This window comes from Cercospora kikuchii, assembly GCF_019650295.1.
Source record: "Cercospora kikuchii DNA, contig_00008, whole genome shotgun sequence".
NCBI lineage: Eukaryota > Fungi > Ascomycota > Dothideomycetes > Mycosphaerellales > Mycosphaerellaceae > Cercospora > Cercospora kikuchii.
In genome coordinates this window covers 2,372,935-2,390,769 of record NW_025408589.1, presented here as the reverse complement: position 1 = coordinate 2,390,769, position 17,835 = coordinate 2,372,935, and the positions used below count along the sequence as shown (strand labels likewise).

Here is a 17,835-nt window from a genome sequence, read left to right as displayed (position 1 = left end):
ATGAACTCGTCCTTGCCGTCTCAGGAGACCCACCAGGACGACTCCAAGCACGACGACGGCGAGCCAACTCCCACCGAGCCTCCTGCACGCCCTACTCCCCAGCAATGGTCCTCTGCTGCGCGCCCTCAGCTCGTACGATCGCCTCCAGGTCGCTTAGCGGAGCTGGGTCAAGATGCCGACGATGAGAAGCAGAGCGAGACGGAGTCAACCGACAGCTCTTTCAACGATGAGAGTACTGCCCGCGATGCTGCTGCCCCGGACACCGCCTCCAGCTCCGCGAAAGGAGACATCAAGGGCAAGTCGCGAGCGGACGTATCACCACGAGCGCAGGGAAACCTCGCAGAGTTGAAGGATGCTCTCAAACGCGCCCAGGTGCGGCCGCGGCACAGCTACGGCGCCTCAAGCACGTCCTCAACAATCAAGCGCGTGTCGCCGATCAAGGAAGAGACAAACAGCGACTCGACGACTGTATCGATTAACAGTGTCCTCGCATCGAACGAGCCTCCACCCACCACATCGACCGAATCGACGGAATCGGCACGCACGCTCAGAGGCAGTGTTCCACCTACCCCTTCTGGAAACATCCCGTTGCGGACACCCTCGTATCCATTCCCCTACGTACCTGGCACGCCTCGATCATGGTCGCAAACCTTTCATCAGCCCTTCACTGCACTATCGCCGACAGTCACGAATCAACGGCCGGGCGAAGGTGAGACCCCGGGCGCAAGGTCTAGTTTCAGTGTGCTCTCTGGCGGAGACACGCCCGCAGCGAACAGCGCCTTTCTCCCCCCTGGTATGCAGCTTAGCGGGAACGAAGACCCGCGCTATCCCACGCCAAATCTGTATGATCTTGTGCTCCATCTGAATACCGAACCCGGAATCGAGCAGTGGTGGGCGACAGTGACCAACATTCTCCATGATCATTTCAAGGCGGAACGGGCGTCTCTCATGCAGCCACTTGACCCTAATGACATTGAGAATGTACCCTGGGGCCAGAAGGCCACATTTAGCATGAATGGCCGCGAAGACTTCGTGCCCCCGAGCGCTATTGAGCAGCCACAGGGTCTTGGCTTATCGAGACCTGATATCAAAGTCCGCGAGCCTAGCAATGAGACCGTCAGTGATGTGCGCCCGCAGAAATTGCATCCGGAAAGACTGCGACCTCGTCTCGAAGCTCGACATTCCTATGCTGGGCACGGACGTGAAGTGCGAGACGTGCTTGGGGCTTTGAACGATCCTCCCACACGTGCCAGACCTCAGGGACCACAACGGATGGTTACGCACACGGCCGGCACAACACCTCCCACCAGTTTCAGTGACATTCCCCCGAAGCGCTTTCCTTCAGTGCATAGCGTGCGACAAGACTCACTCAGTGACCCCAACTTCAGCAGCCTTGCTGACCCTACCGATGCTGGACCTTATGCCGAGATTTTTTCGTCACTTCGCCCTCTTGATCGAGAGTCTAAACCGCTGATCGAACCAGTTGGCGTTTGTCGTGTTATCGAGCGTGGGGGTATTGTGACCATAACTAGGGACTACTCGAACGACGGCGGCCGTCCTGCACTCTCTCGCTCCGCTCCTGCAGCGCCCTCGTCTGCAGCGCTGGCCAATGCTGGTCGTCCAACGTCGCAGCCGGATTGGGGATACCACGAGTACGAGCAACATCCGCCTTCTCCGTGGACCCAGTCTCCGGCGCCTTCACCTGCCATCCAAGCAGATGAGGAGATAAACCCCTTCTTTGCATCGGATGATCAGTTGCTTGACGAGTCATTCAATCCTGCTGTCAGTCCTAAAGACTACTCCCAGTACGATCAAGTCGAGGCCATTGGCATCGATCATGCCAGCACAATCATACACCTTCCGCTGATACATCCAACTTTGTCGCAATCAATGCAAGCGCTGCGCATGACGCCGAGTAATCAGGAATCGCGGCCTTCTTCACAACGAACTCAGACTGCAGATCCTGACCGCAAAGCACCAATTGCTATTCTGTCTCTACTGACTGCCACCGTGCCTTATCCTGCGAACCTTGTGAATGCTCTCAGACTTCTCGGACCTCATCTTGCGACATCTTTTCAAAATGCCCAGCAGTTTTCATCGACGCATATGCAGGCCCTTCACATTCGGCATCGGCGAACAACGAGTGGAGCACGTGCAAATCTTGCACCGATGACAATCGAGCCTGCGTCACTGGAGGACATTGTCAACGCTGAGCTGGAAGAAGTGCCTGGCTCGATGAGCGGCAGCATCACGAGTCCTTCCGACTATTCAGGCAGGTCGCGCATCAGCCCGTCCGGGTCGCTCGTGGGCACGCCAGGATGGGATCCGGCTACGCACGGCTGGACGGCGTCTCGCTCTCGTGGAGGCACCCCAGCGTTCACGGGCTCTGAGATGGTCGATAACTATTTCGATGCCAAGAAACGCTCCGGGCAACGAAGTGGAAGCAATGCTAGCAATACTATGACTACACCTGGAAAATCGGGGTCCAAGAGCTCTGACTCGCAAGAGGATGCGCCTGTGTCCAGAGGAGAGCGCAAGGCTAAAGCAGCAAGTACTGGCAAGCTGGGAAAGTCGCCGCTACTGCCACCTACGAGCGAGGCCACTCCACCGCGCCCCTCGGAATCCGCCTCGCCCCAGACAACAAGTCAAGGTGCTCAATCCGTAGGTGCGGCTCAGCAGATCAAGAGTCATTCACTGCTACACTCTTATGGAGCAGATTTCGAGACGACCTTTGGTGGGCTACCAGCTTCCACGTCCGGCGAGGTTCGTGCTACCGGACATGGGCGCAAAGGTTCATATTCCGAAGATATGCCTCCTCCCTCAGAGCGGCTACTGCGAACCATCATCGATTCTGTTCCTGTGCAGATCTTTACAGCTCAACCAGAGACTGGGAATCTCAGCTGGGTAAATTCGAAGTTTCTCATCTATCGCGGACAAGATCCCGCAACAGTGCTCAAGGATCCTTGGGCAGCGATTCATCCCCAAGATCATCACGAATTCCTTCCCGCTTGGCAGCGATCACTCAGAACCAATCAACAGCTGCAACAGAAGGTGCGACTGAAAAGGTTCGATGGCAGCTATCGATGGTTTTATGTCCGCGCAGCACCTCTGAAGGACAAGAGACAGAAGGTAGTGCACTGGATTGGCACGCTCATGGACTTTCACGAGCAGCAGATTGCAGAGATCAATGCGGCACGCCAGCAGGAGACCGCTGCGTCAGAAGCGAAGTACCGAGCGCTTGCGAATTCAAGCCCGCAGATTGTGTTTGCTGTGAATAAAACGCGCGGCGTAACATTCTGCAACTCGCAATGGCTGCAATACTCCGGGCAGACAGAGGCTCAAGCGCTTGGCGTTGGATTCATGGAGCACGTACATCCTGAAGACCTGGTGAAGTGCAAATTGCCCTCCTTTGACGCGGAGACCAGAGAGCCCAACGTTCCTACGACTTTGCCCATGGATCCGAGGAGGTCTGTCAGCGCTTCTGAGATTTCTACCAGTGGATCATCAGAGACAGAGAAGCCGCCTTCCCATTCTACATCGGATTCCTCGTCTCCTTCTCCTATACAGCAGCTGCCGCAACGCAAATTGTCCCAGCTGGCGACTTCTGGTATTCTCAAAGTCTCCAAGGAGCCTGATGGACGACCGTCTTACTCGACCGAGGTCCGACTTAAGAGCAAAGACGGCGAGTTCCGGTGGCACCTTGTCCGCGTTCTGGTTGCTGAACCATTGCTGCAGCATGAAGACGAAGAGGAGACCTGGTATGGCACATGTACTGACATCAACGACCACAAAGACCTTGAGCGAGATCTGAAGAACACGATGGACGCCAAATCGCGTTTCCTGAGTAACATGTCGCACGAGATTCGAACTCCATTGAACGGCATCACTGGCATGGTCAACTTCCTTATTGACAGCAGTTTGACCACTGAGCAGATGGAACATGTCAATATCATTCGGGCGAGCACTGAGGGGTTGCGTGGACTCATAAACGACATCCTAGATTTGTCGAAAGCCGAGGCGGGCATGATTCAGCTCAATATGGACTGGGTCTACGTACGCGCACTGATTGAGGAAGTCAACGATCTGACGTCCGCGATGGCCATCGATAAAGGCCTCGAGCTCAACTACATCGTGGATGAGGACGTCCCTCCGCAGATCAAAGGCGATCGCTTCCGCATCCGGCAAATCCTGCTTAACGTGGTTGGCAATGCAATCAAGTTCACGCAAAAGGGAGAGGTCTTTATTCGATGCAGCACTTATCAGGCAGAAAGTCGCCTTGTGAAAGAGGAGATGCTCATCAAGTTCGATGTTATCGACACTGGTCAGGGTTTCACCGACAAAGATGCGGACTCGCTGTTCAAGCGGTTCAGCCAGATTGATGGCAGCAGCACGCGGCAACATGGCGGCACGGGTCTCGGTAAGTATTTGCTGGTGGCATCACATTGCGTTCTTTGCTGACTTTACATTTTTCAGGTCTGGTCATCTCGAAACAGCTGGCGCAGCTGCATGGTGGCGATATGAGCGCAAAGAGTGTGCCCGAGAAGGGATCGACGTTCACGTTCTACATCAGGACCACGCTGCCTTCCGAAGACGACAAGCCACCTATGCCCATCCCAACTCCAGGCATTAGTCCCAGTCATGTACCAATACTGCCAACTTCGCCTGGCCCCGGCGCTGTCTCAATACCTCTGGTTCCTAATGCCAGGTTGTCGCCAAAATTTGCAAGCGAAGTCACTCAGACACCGCCGCAGTATCCGCCAATGTCAGATGCAGGCACCGAATCGCCTTCAGTCTCTTCTGCAAGTTCCGATCCTTCATTGCGGTCCGTGACGCGCACCGAGAGCTTGCGATCAGAGCGCTCATCGGCGTCGTCCTTCACGCATGACCCACCAGTGCCTGGCGCCCCAATCAAGCTTGCATTGCCACCACATGAGCTTACACACACTCGACCAGATAGCCTCCCCTCAAGATCTATCGACGCAGTAGCAGTCAGCACGAACAAGACACTACTCCGTGCACCGAGTGGCTCCCCTCCTCCCATGTTCTCCATCCTGGTCATAGCGCCACTGAAGTACAGCCGGGAGGCGACTGTCCAGCACATCGACAAAACTCTGCCTGGAAATGTACCGCATCAGATCACAGCACGAGAAAGTCTTGCGGACTGTCAGAAGCTTCTAGCAGGCCCAGATCCTGTCATCTTCACCCACATTGTTGTAGTCCTCCAGGACGTCGACGAGATTGTCTCATTGATGGATCAAGTGCTCGCAGCTGACAACCCGACCACGTCTATTGTGCTGATCACGGATCTCGCGCAGCGACGCAAGATAATGGAACAGGCTCCGGATCACGATTATGATCGGCTCGTCAGTGAGCGAAAGCTACGAGTGGTCTTCAAGCCTTTGAAGCCATCTCGATTCGGACTGATCTTCGATCCACAGAAGGAACGCGAAATGAGTTTGGATCGTAACCAGGACAGTGCTCAGCAAGTTGCAGTCAACCAGAAGCAAGTGTTTGAAGAGCTCGCCCGCCGTCTCGGCAACAAGGATAAGCGCGTGTTGCTCGTCGAAGACAACAAGGTCAACCAAATGGTCATTCTGAAATTTCTGTCCAAGGTCTCGATCAAGGTTGACACAGTGATGGATGGAGTTCAGTGCACAGAGAAGGTGTTCGCCAATCCACCAAACCACTACTCCATCATTCTCTGTGATCTACACATGCCGAACAAGGATGGATACCAGACGTGCAAGGAGATTCGCCAATGGGAAAAGCAGAACCAGTATGCGCACCTGCCCGTTATCGCACTTTCAGCAAATGTGCTGGGAGACGTCTACCAGAAGTGCGTCGAGGCGGGTTTCAACAGTTATATGACGAAACCTGTCGATTTCAAGGAACTCAGCCAGGTGTTAATGACGTTCATGGACCCGAGTGATCCCAGCAAACCTCATGCTTTTATGAAACTCAAGCATGGACAGCACTCCCACAAGAGTAAAGACCCCTCGAAGGAGGGCCGCAGCAAAGAAAAAAGCAAGCGACTCAAGCATTAAAGATCGCACTTGCTCTTTCTCATCGTCCGCTACAGTGATGAGGACCAAAATCGAATGTACACAGAAATGACGAAATCGAAATGAGAGCGCATTGTCTTTGGAAGTTATTGTTTTACTAGTTGCATCATTTTGGGGAAAGTAGAGGATTAGTGTAATAGGTCGGGACGGGGTCGGAGTCGACAGAATGGAAGCAACACAAACAAGATGAGATCAGTTCACACGCACACACACCAAGGAGGAATAACTTTTGCAGTACTTTTAGCGAGGGCGCTCTGTCTGAACTGCGGGCGTGGGTCCTGGCCGGGCGGTATAGGAGTTTGCTTCTGTGCATTTTGGCACACTACTGAGCAGCAGCATGGCATAGACGGACGTTTTGTGTTTGATTAGCATTTATTTGGGGATAGGAGCAAGCGCGGTGTGTGAGGATTGGATAAATGGAGTGATTGGAAAGATATATATTTATACTTATTACGTGGCATATCGACCTACCCAGGCTTGGAAGGGAGAATGGTATGTCAGAATATGATGAGTGGTGTTGAGGAATTCGTTGCACACTATAGGCATCTGGCAGATGGGATACTGGAGCATTGGTAGTTATTTGAAATGTAATAGAACGGTATTTGAATACGAGTTCACTCTGGCTGTCATGATCAATACTGGGGTTGTTGATGGTGTCTGAGTTTTCGTTGCTCATTTTTCCTGCATTCACCTGTGCAAAGCGGTTAGCAACAACTTTCTCAGCGCGATCCGTTCTTGCGATCTGTCATCGTGGACGTTCTCCTCGCAGACGATAGTACCTTCTTCCTCTCTTCTGTTCCTCCGAAGAATGCCCTTAGGGCTAAACACGTGGAGACCAGGACCTGGCTTCCAATGCTTCACTCACGAGCTCGGGATCTTGGCCAGATGCTTGTACTGCATGCACCATTCCGGCTCCTCCATCGGCAACACTCGTATGGATCGATAGTGGTCAGGGTGATTGATGTTCACTTTCCGAACTGGTCGAGATGGCATGGTGGTTCTGTGTCATATTAAGCTGACAAGCAGAAGTCGTCTTCTCCATCTGGTGTCAGCTGGACAGGGGCTTGATTTGTTTCGAGAACTTCTTCAATGTACAATGCTGTGGGCTAAGAAAGACATCAGCTGGTGCTCTCCGCCTTGAAAAGAGAAATTCCGCTTCAATGACAACTGCCTCCAAAAAGGGCGGCATCAAAGTGCAGAACAAGATCATTGGAGGTACAGTCGTATACCGGACATCGTGTCTCCGGATTCTGAATCAAGCAGTTGCATCCCGTCTCCTTCTCAGACTCGGGTGGAAGTGACATACGGCGTCCGGAAGCTAGAACTAGCCCTGAGAACCTTCGCCTGCGAGTCTAGTCTAATGCCAACCCACGCTGATTGTACAAATCCGACACTACATACTCGTAGTACGCGTTTCGACGCGATTTCCTGCCTAGCTGTTGGTGCGACGAACCTACTCGATGCGACAAGGTTTTTGCAACGAGAGGGCTGCGCGCTGCGGTGCGCTGCGACGCGACGAGAAGCGATGCGACGACGACGATTTTGGAGGATCCCTACCTCCGTAGCCCTAACGTGTTTGATAAGCATGTGAATCAGATAGGCATGTGCATCAACTTCCATCTCGTATCCACCACCATTACTAAACGCGTCCATTATTCCACCATTTTACGCGATGGCACCTCCAAACGAAGAGTGTATTCAGAATGCTGTTCGTGATTACCTGTCAGGTCGATTTCCAAGCGTGCGACGCGCTGCAGCCGCCTACGGAGTCAAATATTCTACCGTCAACCGCAGACTCCATGGTACGGCTCCAAAGACTGGTACACCGCCAACGAACAGAGCCTTGACTCCGGTAGAAGAGGAGGTAGTTTATCAGAAGATTCTGGACCTAGATTCACGTGGTTACTCGCCAACACAGGCTGTAATCAGAAGCTGGGCGTCCTCAATAACCAAGGCACGGAATGGACAAGAGGTTGGCCAAAGATGGGCTCATAACTTTGTCAATCGTTATCCAGGCTTGGAAACAAGGCTATCACGGAGGTTATCAAGCCAAAGGGCAAAGAATGAGGATCCAGGGGTTATCTCAGAGTGGTTTACACTGGTTCAAAACATGATAGCCTTCCATGGAATTACAGAGCACGACATATACAACTTTGATGAGAGTGGATTCAGGCTTGGACACTGTCAGAATACCATAGTTGTTACTGCTACAGAGCGTAGGCAACGACCTAAGGCCTTGGTTTCTGATTCAACGCAGTGGCACACAGTCATTGCCTGTATTAATGCAGAAGGCTGGTCAGTGCCTCCATATGTTATCTTCTCTGGCAAGGAAATGAACAGAGCCTGGTTCAAACACCTACCACCAAACTGGAAGCTTGGAGTTAGTCCTAAAGGCTGGACTTCCTATAACCATGGAATAGCATGGATTCAGCACTTTGATGACTATACCAAGCACAGAACTGTTGGTCAGAAGAGGCTCTTGATTCTGGATGGCCATGACAGCCATATGACACCAGAGTTTGAGTCATTCTGTGAGGAACAAGGCATTATTACCCTCTGTATGCCTGCACACTCCTCTCACTTGCTACAGCCTTTGGATGTTGGCTGTTTTGGTCCATTAAAGAAGGCATATTCAGCCAGAATCCAAAGGCTTGGCATGGTTGGATACTACAGCCTGATCAAAGAAGACTTCCTACCACAACTCAGGCCTGCCTATGAAGCTGCATTTACTCCAAACACGATCAGAGGTGCCTTTAGAGGCTCAGGCTTGTTACCACTCGATCCACAGGCTGTGCTGTCCAAGCTGACACTGCGTTACAAAACACCAACTCCACCACCACTATGTTCATCAGATACACAGAATACCCCTCAGAATCCAAGGCAGATTGAGAGGCATACAGGCAAAATCAAGGCTAGGATTGCTAGGCATCAAAACAGCTCACCAACCTCAATTATTGAGGCAGTGGACAGGTTGTCAAGAGGGTTAAAAAGGTCACAGGCTGCTATGACATTACTCCAGGGTGAACATGACAATATGAAGACTATTATCAAGGAATTACAGTCTCATAGAGCCCCAAGGAAGAAGATTAAGCTAACACTTGGCCTTGACACTGATGAATTGGCTGCCAGAGACATGGCTCAGTCACAGGCTCAAATAGCAATGGAGTTGGTTAGTCAGATTGAGAGACAGCCAAGAGCCAAACCAACCTGCAGCAAGTGTGGTGTCCAAGGACACAACTCAAGAGGTTGTCTATTAGATAGAGTAACTTCTGAGCATTCAATTGATCCATCTTTGAGGTAGTTCTGACACCTATAGCATAAGATATCAAGAATCAAAGTTATCTACCTCGTAAAGTTGATGCACATGCCTATCTGATTCACATGCTTATCAAACACGTTAGTACGGAAGTCGGCGCTCAATCAAAAACAGCAATTACGTTCGCCTTAGAAGGAGGTAGGTTGCATCATGCTTTCTGTCCGAACCTAAAAGTTGGGCCAGACCACTTCAGCTCCTGACTCCACTCACTGCTTTATCAGTACACACGATTCTGCAGTCTGCCGCACAGTCTTAAGTCGACCGACAACTGCGTGCCCTCACTCGAATTCGTCTCGCGCTACTGCGCCGTCTCAGCATTTCACGGCTTTGGTACACTGTCGAGGCTCTAAGACCTGTCGACCTGCCCACTGCTCTATGAATAACAGCGAGATTGAACCTAGTGGACACGTCTGTTCTCGAGCGAAGTCAAATCCAGCATAGAATTTGTCACATGCTTACGGCAATCCGAGCAAGGGGCGAACCTCGCAAGCTCATAACACTGATAGTGAAGCAGGAATGGAACCAGCTGTACTCTTACGAGCCCGCAAGAGCTTTCGTGCATCGGTCACCTGCATTCATATGTTCTTGATGCTCTGGCAGATGTTAGTATCAGATGATTCAATGGATATTTCCAATGGATCGCATGAAAGGATGGTATTAATGATGATACAGCCGCCTCTCCAAGCTCGATCGGTGGTCTGACGCGCCCAGTCAGTGTGTAATACCGTAGGAACTTCGACAGCTATCTGCTGAGGCCTTATAAAATGCAAGTTTTGACGATCAAATAGTTCTCTCGGATGGCCTGATTTTCTGCACACTGTCATTCGAACCTAGGGTGGTGATTGCACGCCAAAGCAGCCGACCTTCTTGCGGATGCACGACAGATCCGGTTCTGCCACATCTTATCACCCATTCACACGAGTATAGATATCAGTACCTCGCTCCTTCTGTGTTCTTGCTTCGCTCTACATCGATCACATTCCCTCTTATCCATATCATCTCGCCCTCAACCGAAGAACTACTTGCATACTACTTGCATAAATCTGCAAGACACCATGAAGTTGATAGCCTACCTCATCGCTTTGTTGCCGGTCGTCTATGCTGCTGCATTGGTGAGTCTAGCACAAGGCATTCGCCAGACTCACCACGAAGTTTCGCCCGCGTGCCGGGAAGGCTAATCGAAAAGAATCAGCCCGAGCAGGACATTGTGCCCCCGTGCTGCAGCCTCTGCGAACCTTTTAGTCCATGCACAACGAAATGTAAAAAAGGATGTGTAAGTGTCACGCTTTCTTGACGCTGGGAAGGCCTGCGCAGACTGACAATCCTGGAGTAGTGATCGGGTTCTGCGGCATATGGAAGATGATGGTCTAGAAACGAGGCTGTATCATGTCAAACACAGCTGTGAGAGCTTGTTACTTATGTTTAACGCGGAGGACGCAATATGATAGGATGAGAATGAACTTGGTTGAATCGGCGAATGGGAATGTATGTCTACGAAGACATGGAGGAAAAGTTTCAACTAGAACGAAAGTCTGTAGATTGTAAAAAGTGCATCGAATTATCCGTTTGGATCTTTAACGGTGTGCTTGCCAGATGAAATCAACATTCTCCGCATTGTTTTTTCTTTCTAACAGTCTACAAACAGAATACGGCAGCCCACGTAGCAGCTGTCTTGACCAGCACCTGGGGGATAATCGGTATCGCAGTTGGGGTAGCAGATCGTCTTACATCCTGTCGAAGTCTGTGGATCTGTGCAAGAGTACATTAGTTGCCAATGCTGCAATTTAGCTGGGACACACGTACCTCGCGTGATGAGGATATTCGAGTCTGTGGGCGCAGCCAATGCTGTCGTGAAAGCCACTACCAATACAGTGAAGTAGAGGCGCATCTTGACGGTTTTTTCGTTTCGAAGTTGGTCGAATTTCTTTTGTATCTTAGTGTTGTTGCTCTGAGTTTTCAGTATTGGCATAAGAAAGAGTGAGAGGGGCTCTGGACAGGCACGATTTGAGAAATTGATATACGCTCAACATTGTAGGTTGGTCGTCTGAGACAGGCTACGCGTACCAGTCAGACGACTACTTTAGTGTAGGTAACGGTATGGGTTCCGGGACAGCATCGTAGCAGCCGATGGAATGCCATCCCTGAGCGAGTTACAGTACAATCCTCAGGTTTGCCTAGATATGCAACACTCCCCAATACGACTACCCAAGCTTTTCATACCCTTTCAATTTCGTGCGAGGGGCCTGTTGTTGCGTGTCAGGCAAAGAAGAGAAGAAACTTCGCCGGAGGCCGTGCGGCGCACGAAGGAATGGTCCCGCTCGTACGATGGTAAGCGGCCATTATCTCGTTTTCGACAAGGCCCCTAGTTTTGTCTTTAGACTATGACTGGAAGAGAAGATAATGCTCGATGTTGTTCGGCCGCGCCCAGAACGCAGCACTCTCCACAAATCTCCTCCCATCGAGCCGTATCGTGGCATCGAAAACGAAAAATTTCGACGATCCATGTCCCAACATTGGCAAAACGACCCGTCTTTTTGAAAGCTCAATAATCTGTTCGCATGTCGGTCTCAGCTTCCAGACCTCAGGTGGCACTAGACGAAAGGATTGTCCGCAACCCGCGCATCGCGCGGGATGAGAGGAGAAATTCCTCCCGGGCGGCCGTCTTCATCTGATTCGTGATATGCGCACGCAACCGTGTCGCTATTGTGAATCTGTGAGATTAAGAACGCCGACCTCCCCTTTTCGCCTTTACCAGTGATGAGACTGATGTCGCTCCTGCCGCTAACCCACTGTTGCTCATTTTCCGAGCAAATATCGAAGGCGAGGTGGCTATATCGCCTTTGGATACGGGGACTTTTGAGCGGCGCGTCGCTGGTCGGGTACCGAAGGTAGGAGGTATGTTTTCCCGATGAGACTGACCGCAATGTCCCCTGAGAGGGCTTGGAAATGTTGCTAGTTCGACGTTGGTATCCCTTCTTGCAAATTTGATTGGTAGCTTCCGCTAGCATGGCAAGTACCCCCCCCCCCCCCCCCCCCCCCCAGATCGAGGTTTCCTGGTGCAAAATGTGCAAGCTCAGTAGTTAATACGTTGACTCACAAAGTAGGTTTTCTTCATCGCGACACTTCTGCAGGCTGGTCTCGTTGGTAGGGAGATGTAAGTCTGCATTTATTCCAAACCTAAACATCATGCTCCATAGGAAAGAGATACCAGCCAGGAATGACATTGACATCCAATCACCAGAGCTTGAAGAACTGAATCCAACCGCGCTCGTACTTCTTCGCGTTCGCACGAATCGCAGCAATCAGTGCATCGCCTGCCCATACGCCGAAGCCGTCTGATGCTGCTCGTACTTTGTCATTTAGATCCCGATCATTCACTAGAATGCAGTAAGCGCCATGCTCAATCAGCAATCTCAAAATGGGCATGTGGTCTTTGTGCTTGTTCTTGTTTGTGTCATTCGTGACAAAGTCCAGGTAGAGGTCGAGGAGCATCCGATCGTTATCGGTGTAAATCTTCTCGTTGACCTTCGCTCCGTGATTGAGTAACATCTTGACCACTGAAGCCTGCGGCCCTTTGAACAGAGAAGAAGACTCCTCATCAGCTTCAGAGTAAGGCCATCTCTGCTTGGAGTACCTCAAAGCGTAATCGAGATAAGGTCGGCCTTGCTTACGATTCATGATGCCGGAAGTCTTCTTGAGTATCGTGTCTGCATACGCGACTAGACCGAGCTCTATGAGGTGGCCAAGCAGATCTCGTTGGTTGTTCTCCAGTACCTCTTCATGTTTCTCACCGGTACCCCAACGTGGTTTTGAATTCGCCCAGTTCGTCCAATGGCGTTGAAATTTGTCAATGGTCTTCGTGAGCGTCCCCATCGCTTCATCCAATTGTTCAAGAAGTTTGAGATGCACTGTAGCGGTGGCCGAGTGCGATTCGTGTAGCAACGCGAGCATGGCCCACGTTTGTGCACAGTCGTACACGGAGCTTCGGTCCTTTTTGAATGCTCTTGCAACAGAGAGCTTCTTGATCAGAGATACATAGACTGCGAATAGCGTAGACTGGGCACAGAAGCCCTTTCCCGCAAGCCTGACGAGTTCCTGGTGTACGACTGGTTGCTCGAGAAAATCCCTTACGCTTCTGTGCAGGAATTCAACAGCGTGCATGTCTGGAACGCATCCGCCTAGTGGAGTCGAAGCGGGCTCCACTGACATTAAATCTCGGCAGCGGGTGTTGATCTGTGCCCGAACTTCCTCAATATGATCCGGTGCATCCCAGTCACTGGTCGAAGCGACGGGGTTTTGCAATGCTAACGCGTGCGGGTTCGATGTTTTAATAATCTCAACCGCCGGAGTAGGTAGTGGTGATGTAGACCGCATACAGACCATGAATAGCCTCGCAGCATCTCGCTTGTATCCCTTGGGCAGCTTCTTGAAGATATGCTCCAAATATGGGAGTAGTCCTGCGCCATCGTCAATTACTTTCAAATGCCAATTTTGCCCGAGTACCATACCCTCGGGAATGTTTCTGAGGCGCTCTCGTAGCTCTTCGATACTGTCCCTTCCCTCAAGCCCGACCTTGAGCTCCTGTTTGATGACCAGCGTGACCCACAGGAATACACCTTTTGCCTTGTCTGCGATCTCCTGCATAAGCTCGTCCAAAACAGCGTCATACATGGGCCATCTAGTCCTGTACGGCTCCAGCTCACTGTCTATAACCATGACTATATCATGCCTTGTATAGTGATGCAACTCAAAGCTGTTGGCGCGAGTCACAGTGTCTGCAAATGCATTTTTAAATACTTCCCAAGGGCGGCTCGATGCACATATTTTGATGTTGTCCGCCCTCGACAGTTCGAGGAGAAATCTCAGGATCTGTTCGTGGTCGCCATCGTACTCATCGATCCCATCTATGAAGAAGCAGAAGCGTAGGGTTTTGCCAGTTTTCGTGAGATGGTCGGCGGTCAAGCGAGACATACTGTCACGCAGCTCTGGTAATTGCCAGCGAGTCAATGCTAACGCTTGATCATCCCAGCGAGCACGACAAGTATGCTGTATGATCTCGGGACACTGACGAAGGATATTCCAAAGGAGTGACTGAAGCAAACCTTCGTAGGACCTCTGTATTGGGGTTCCAAGGAACCAGAAATAGTGCATCGCGGTGACCAATGGTGTCTGACCAGCCCATTTCTTGAGCTCAGCTTGAGTTTTGCTATGATCCGTGATGTACTTCATCAGCGTACTTTTTCCGCAGCCCGGCTTCCCAGTGATCCAATAGATGCCGTTGCCGTTCTCCAGCCAATCAAGGAAATTCACCGGAGTCAGTCTGGGTTGACTGGCGAGCCAGCTCTGCATTCGATCAGAGTACGGAAACGTAGGGGTATCAGCTGGTGTAGCCTCGAAGACCCAGGAGTATGTTTTCCCATGAGGATCCTGAATCCTACCCCATCTATCTCGGATTTCCTCATACTTCAGGCTTCTCAGAATTTCAATTTGGCGGTTGACATCTGACATCATTCCGCACATATTTGATAGCATTTGGGGAACTTTCGCGGTTTGGTCTAGCTTGATTGCAGATGATAGATCATCTTTTGCTTTTGTAAGACCACGTAGCAGCGTTTGCTCCATACTGCTCAAGCTGTTTGGGATGTCGCTTGTTACTCGGACGCTGGATGTACGTGTCATCAGCTTCCAGTGCCGTAGCGGTTCATGCGTCAAAGACAAGTCTATATTCACCTGATCAGCTGGACAGACTGCTCCGCCAGCTGTCGCCGCAGATCGTCGAGCTTTGTCCTTAGCTTTTCGATATCGGACTCATGATACTTGGTCTTCACCACGGCTGTGAAAACCTTGTCCAGGCGCTTGGGGTCTTTTGCTCGCAGGCCATCTATAAGTTTGAGTAAATCCACGGCCGTGGCCTGAATCTGCTCCATGGTCTTCACTATAACCTGCTCCATCTTATCACTCGAATGCGCCAGGCTCTGACTGTGTCTTGACACCACTGCATGTTGATCTCGGAACTTCCGTGTCGCGTCGTACAGACTCTGGGTTCTCTCGTTCGTGCCGTGTATGCTGCCATAAACTTGAATTGCGTTCTTGCTGAGCTCGATGCCTAGCTGCGTGAATTGCGCAACAGCAGCGGCGGCTCCCAGGACCTCGAGACCGCTTGCCATGATGGCGAACGATCAGCTCGACAATGGCGCATCTTGCACCTTGAGGCTGAAGTGGACATTTTGTGTAACACACCATCACTACGCGACGTTGCACATGACGCGCAGTGGTTGACAGGCATGCGGTTACGACGTACTTGGAGGCGAGAGGTACCAGACAGTGTTGAACACACAATGCCATACACGGGAGGTCGCACATACGCCCGCGTCGATTTGGACGACGAGCATGCCAGTCTGCCCGTGGTCTCGGCCTCGCACGGACAGGAGCAGGGGAGCATTTCCAACTCACGTGCTGGTCGCCAAGGATGGGACGTACCGAGTCTCGACATCACTTGGAGTGTGTGGCCGACTAACAGTTTCTATCGCAATGCCGACCAACGTATCTTTCCGCTCAGACACGACAGGCTTCCACTCTGCGCAGACCGCCGCTCTCATATACGTCGACCTGCGAGGGCGGCACGCTGGCTAGTCCGAACTGGGATATTCGCCTTGCATCTCTTAGGTTCCGTCGGCGAATCGATCGGTCGAGTTATATGGATTGTGGTGCAAGTTTTTATTTACCTATTGTCTTTGACATTGTGGACTTTGCACTATCTATGGATCTGGATTGTATGGGTTGCGGTGCAAGGTTCTATTCACCTATTGTCTTGGATATTGTGGACCTTGCACTATCTATGGGTCTGGATTGTGTGGACTGTATGGGTTGTATGGCCCAAGACTATCCTCGGTACTATCTATCTCGCCCTCCTCTTTACCACAGTATTGGCCACAAGTATCCTGAACTTAGGACGACATGGAGCAACCATTTCCTTCGTACTCAACTACATGGCGCTTGTCCTTGCCGGTATTGTGTTCAGGCAAGGCTACGAAGTGCTCTTCTACAAGAGCCTTTCGTTTCTATCACTTGCACCATCCCGGGTCCGAATCTTGACGAGACTCGCTTCTCCACAACTTGACATCGACATGATTGTGTGTAGTATCTTCCTTCGGGCATTGAGGTGTCTATGTTTACAATGGCTAGATCAGTGTTGTGGCTCTTTTTGAAGGCCGATTCAATCTTCTTCAAGCGTATATCGTAGGCAAGGTGATCAGCGGATGTCTGCTAGTGAGTAAGATGTCTGCACAAGGGGTCGTTCGCTCACGCACTAACACAAGTGCCCCGAGACTTTAGGGTTATGTTGCATAACATGCGGAATCACAAGAGCTGAGTCGCATATGATCCCGGGCGTGGGTACCTCCATGACGCATCTCCTCCGAGCTGCAGCAGTATCGTTCTTCGTGACGTCCTTCGTAGCGGACACAGCTTCAGTGTCAACCGATCCAACGGCATGGATGTCAAGAGCTACGGCTATGGTCCATCTCTTGGCCTACTTCACGTATCTGGCCTACTCGACACTTTTCGCGCATTCCTTGTGTTTCTGGGACGTCGATGACGAAGAACATGCCGGCGAGAATCGTGCATTGGTTGAGATGGAAATTCCAGACATGGTAGCTGCATCGATCGGTGTCGTCACTTCGGCCGTGGTTGCATGTCTCTTTGGACCACGAATGCTGGATGCGCTCAACGGGGTATCAATTCCATCTCAGACATTTGCAGGAATGATCCTGATTCCATTGATTGGGGAGATTGCTCAGATTCACAGGCTATGCTGGTTGTCGCATCACGGCCATGAGATCACGGCAAATATGAGGGCTATCGGATCGTGCATCCAGACAAGCTTCTTGACTGGTCCGCTCTTGGTGCTCGTAGGCTGGATGGTCGAGCAGCCTTTGACGCTGAAGTTCGATGCTTTCAAATACATTACGTTCCTGGCAAGCATATACATCGTGAGTGAGGTCACGACGTCAGCTCGAGAAAGCAGCAACTACTTAGTTGGCGCCGGACTCGTGGCAGCGTAAGGCATTCGATTTGCACCGCTGAACGTATATCAGCACTGACTCGGTCACAGCTATGCGATTCAGGTCTTAGCATGCTCTCTTTACCCAGCAGCTGTTCTCGACGGTGTTCCTTGACGCTGTTTGATGTCGACTTCGGCAGTGACGAGGGCGCGTGTATATAGCTTCGGTGCAATCTGCGCTTGTGCCTGGGTTCGCGGACAAAGGTGCCATTGATAAACCTCTTCGCGCATACGCCATTGAACATATGTCCTTCTGGCTCAATTGAAGACCATCAAGGCAAAGGAGTCGGCGGCAGGACCTCAGCAGTCATCTGTCTCATATGCGAGCATGGGACTATTCAGCCCACCGGAACCAATCACGATAGCGCAGCACCAATGCACAGACAGAGCCAAAT

At 51.3% G+C, this 17,835-nt stretch overlaps 3 protein-coding genes across 3 annotated transcripts; 2 read left to right on the top strand and 1 right to left on the bottom strand.

The window, feature by feature from the left end:
• On the top strand, nucleotides 1-6,044 carry CKM354_001211000 (uncharacterized protein; the record flags this gene model as incomplete). Its single annotated transcript, XM_044807622.1, has 2 exons — nucleotides 1-4,417; nucleotides 4,474-6,044. 2 exons carry the CDS (start codon nucleotides 1-3, stop codon nucleotides 6,042-6,044), a joined length of 5,988 nt encoding a protein of 1,995 aa, XP_044663557.1.
• A 6,568-nt stretch (nucleotides 6,045-12,612) lies between these two features.
• Nucleotides 12,613-15,545, bottom strand: CKM354_001210900 (uncharacterized protein; the record flags this gene model as incomplete). Its single annotated transcript, XM_044807621.1, has 3 exons — nucleotides 12,613-13,835; nucleotides 13,887-15,040; nucleotides 15,109-15,545. 3 exons carry the CDS (start codon nucleotides 15,543-15,545, stop codon nucleotides 12,613-12,615), a joined length of 2,814 nt encoding a protein of 937 aa, XP_044663556.1.
• Nucleotides 15,546-15,716: 171 nt separating this feature from the next.
• Nucleotides 15,717-17,555, top strand: CKM354_001210800 (uncharacterized protein; the record flags this gene model as incomplete). The annotated part of the gene is made up of 4 exons (XM_044807620.1): nucleotides 15,717-16,511; nucleotides 16,564-16,651; nucleotides 16,714-17,437; nucleotides 17,492-17,555. The coding sequence occupies 4 exons, from the start codon at nucleotides 15,717-15,719 to the stop codon at nucleotides 17,553-17,555; spliced, it is 1,671 nt and encodes a 556-aa protein (XP_044663555.1).
• Nucleotides 17,556-17,835: the final 280 nt, after the last annotated feature.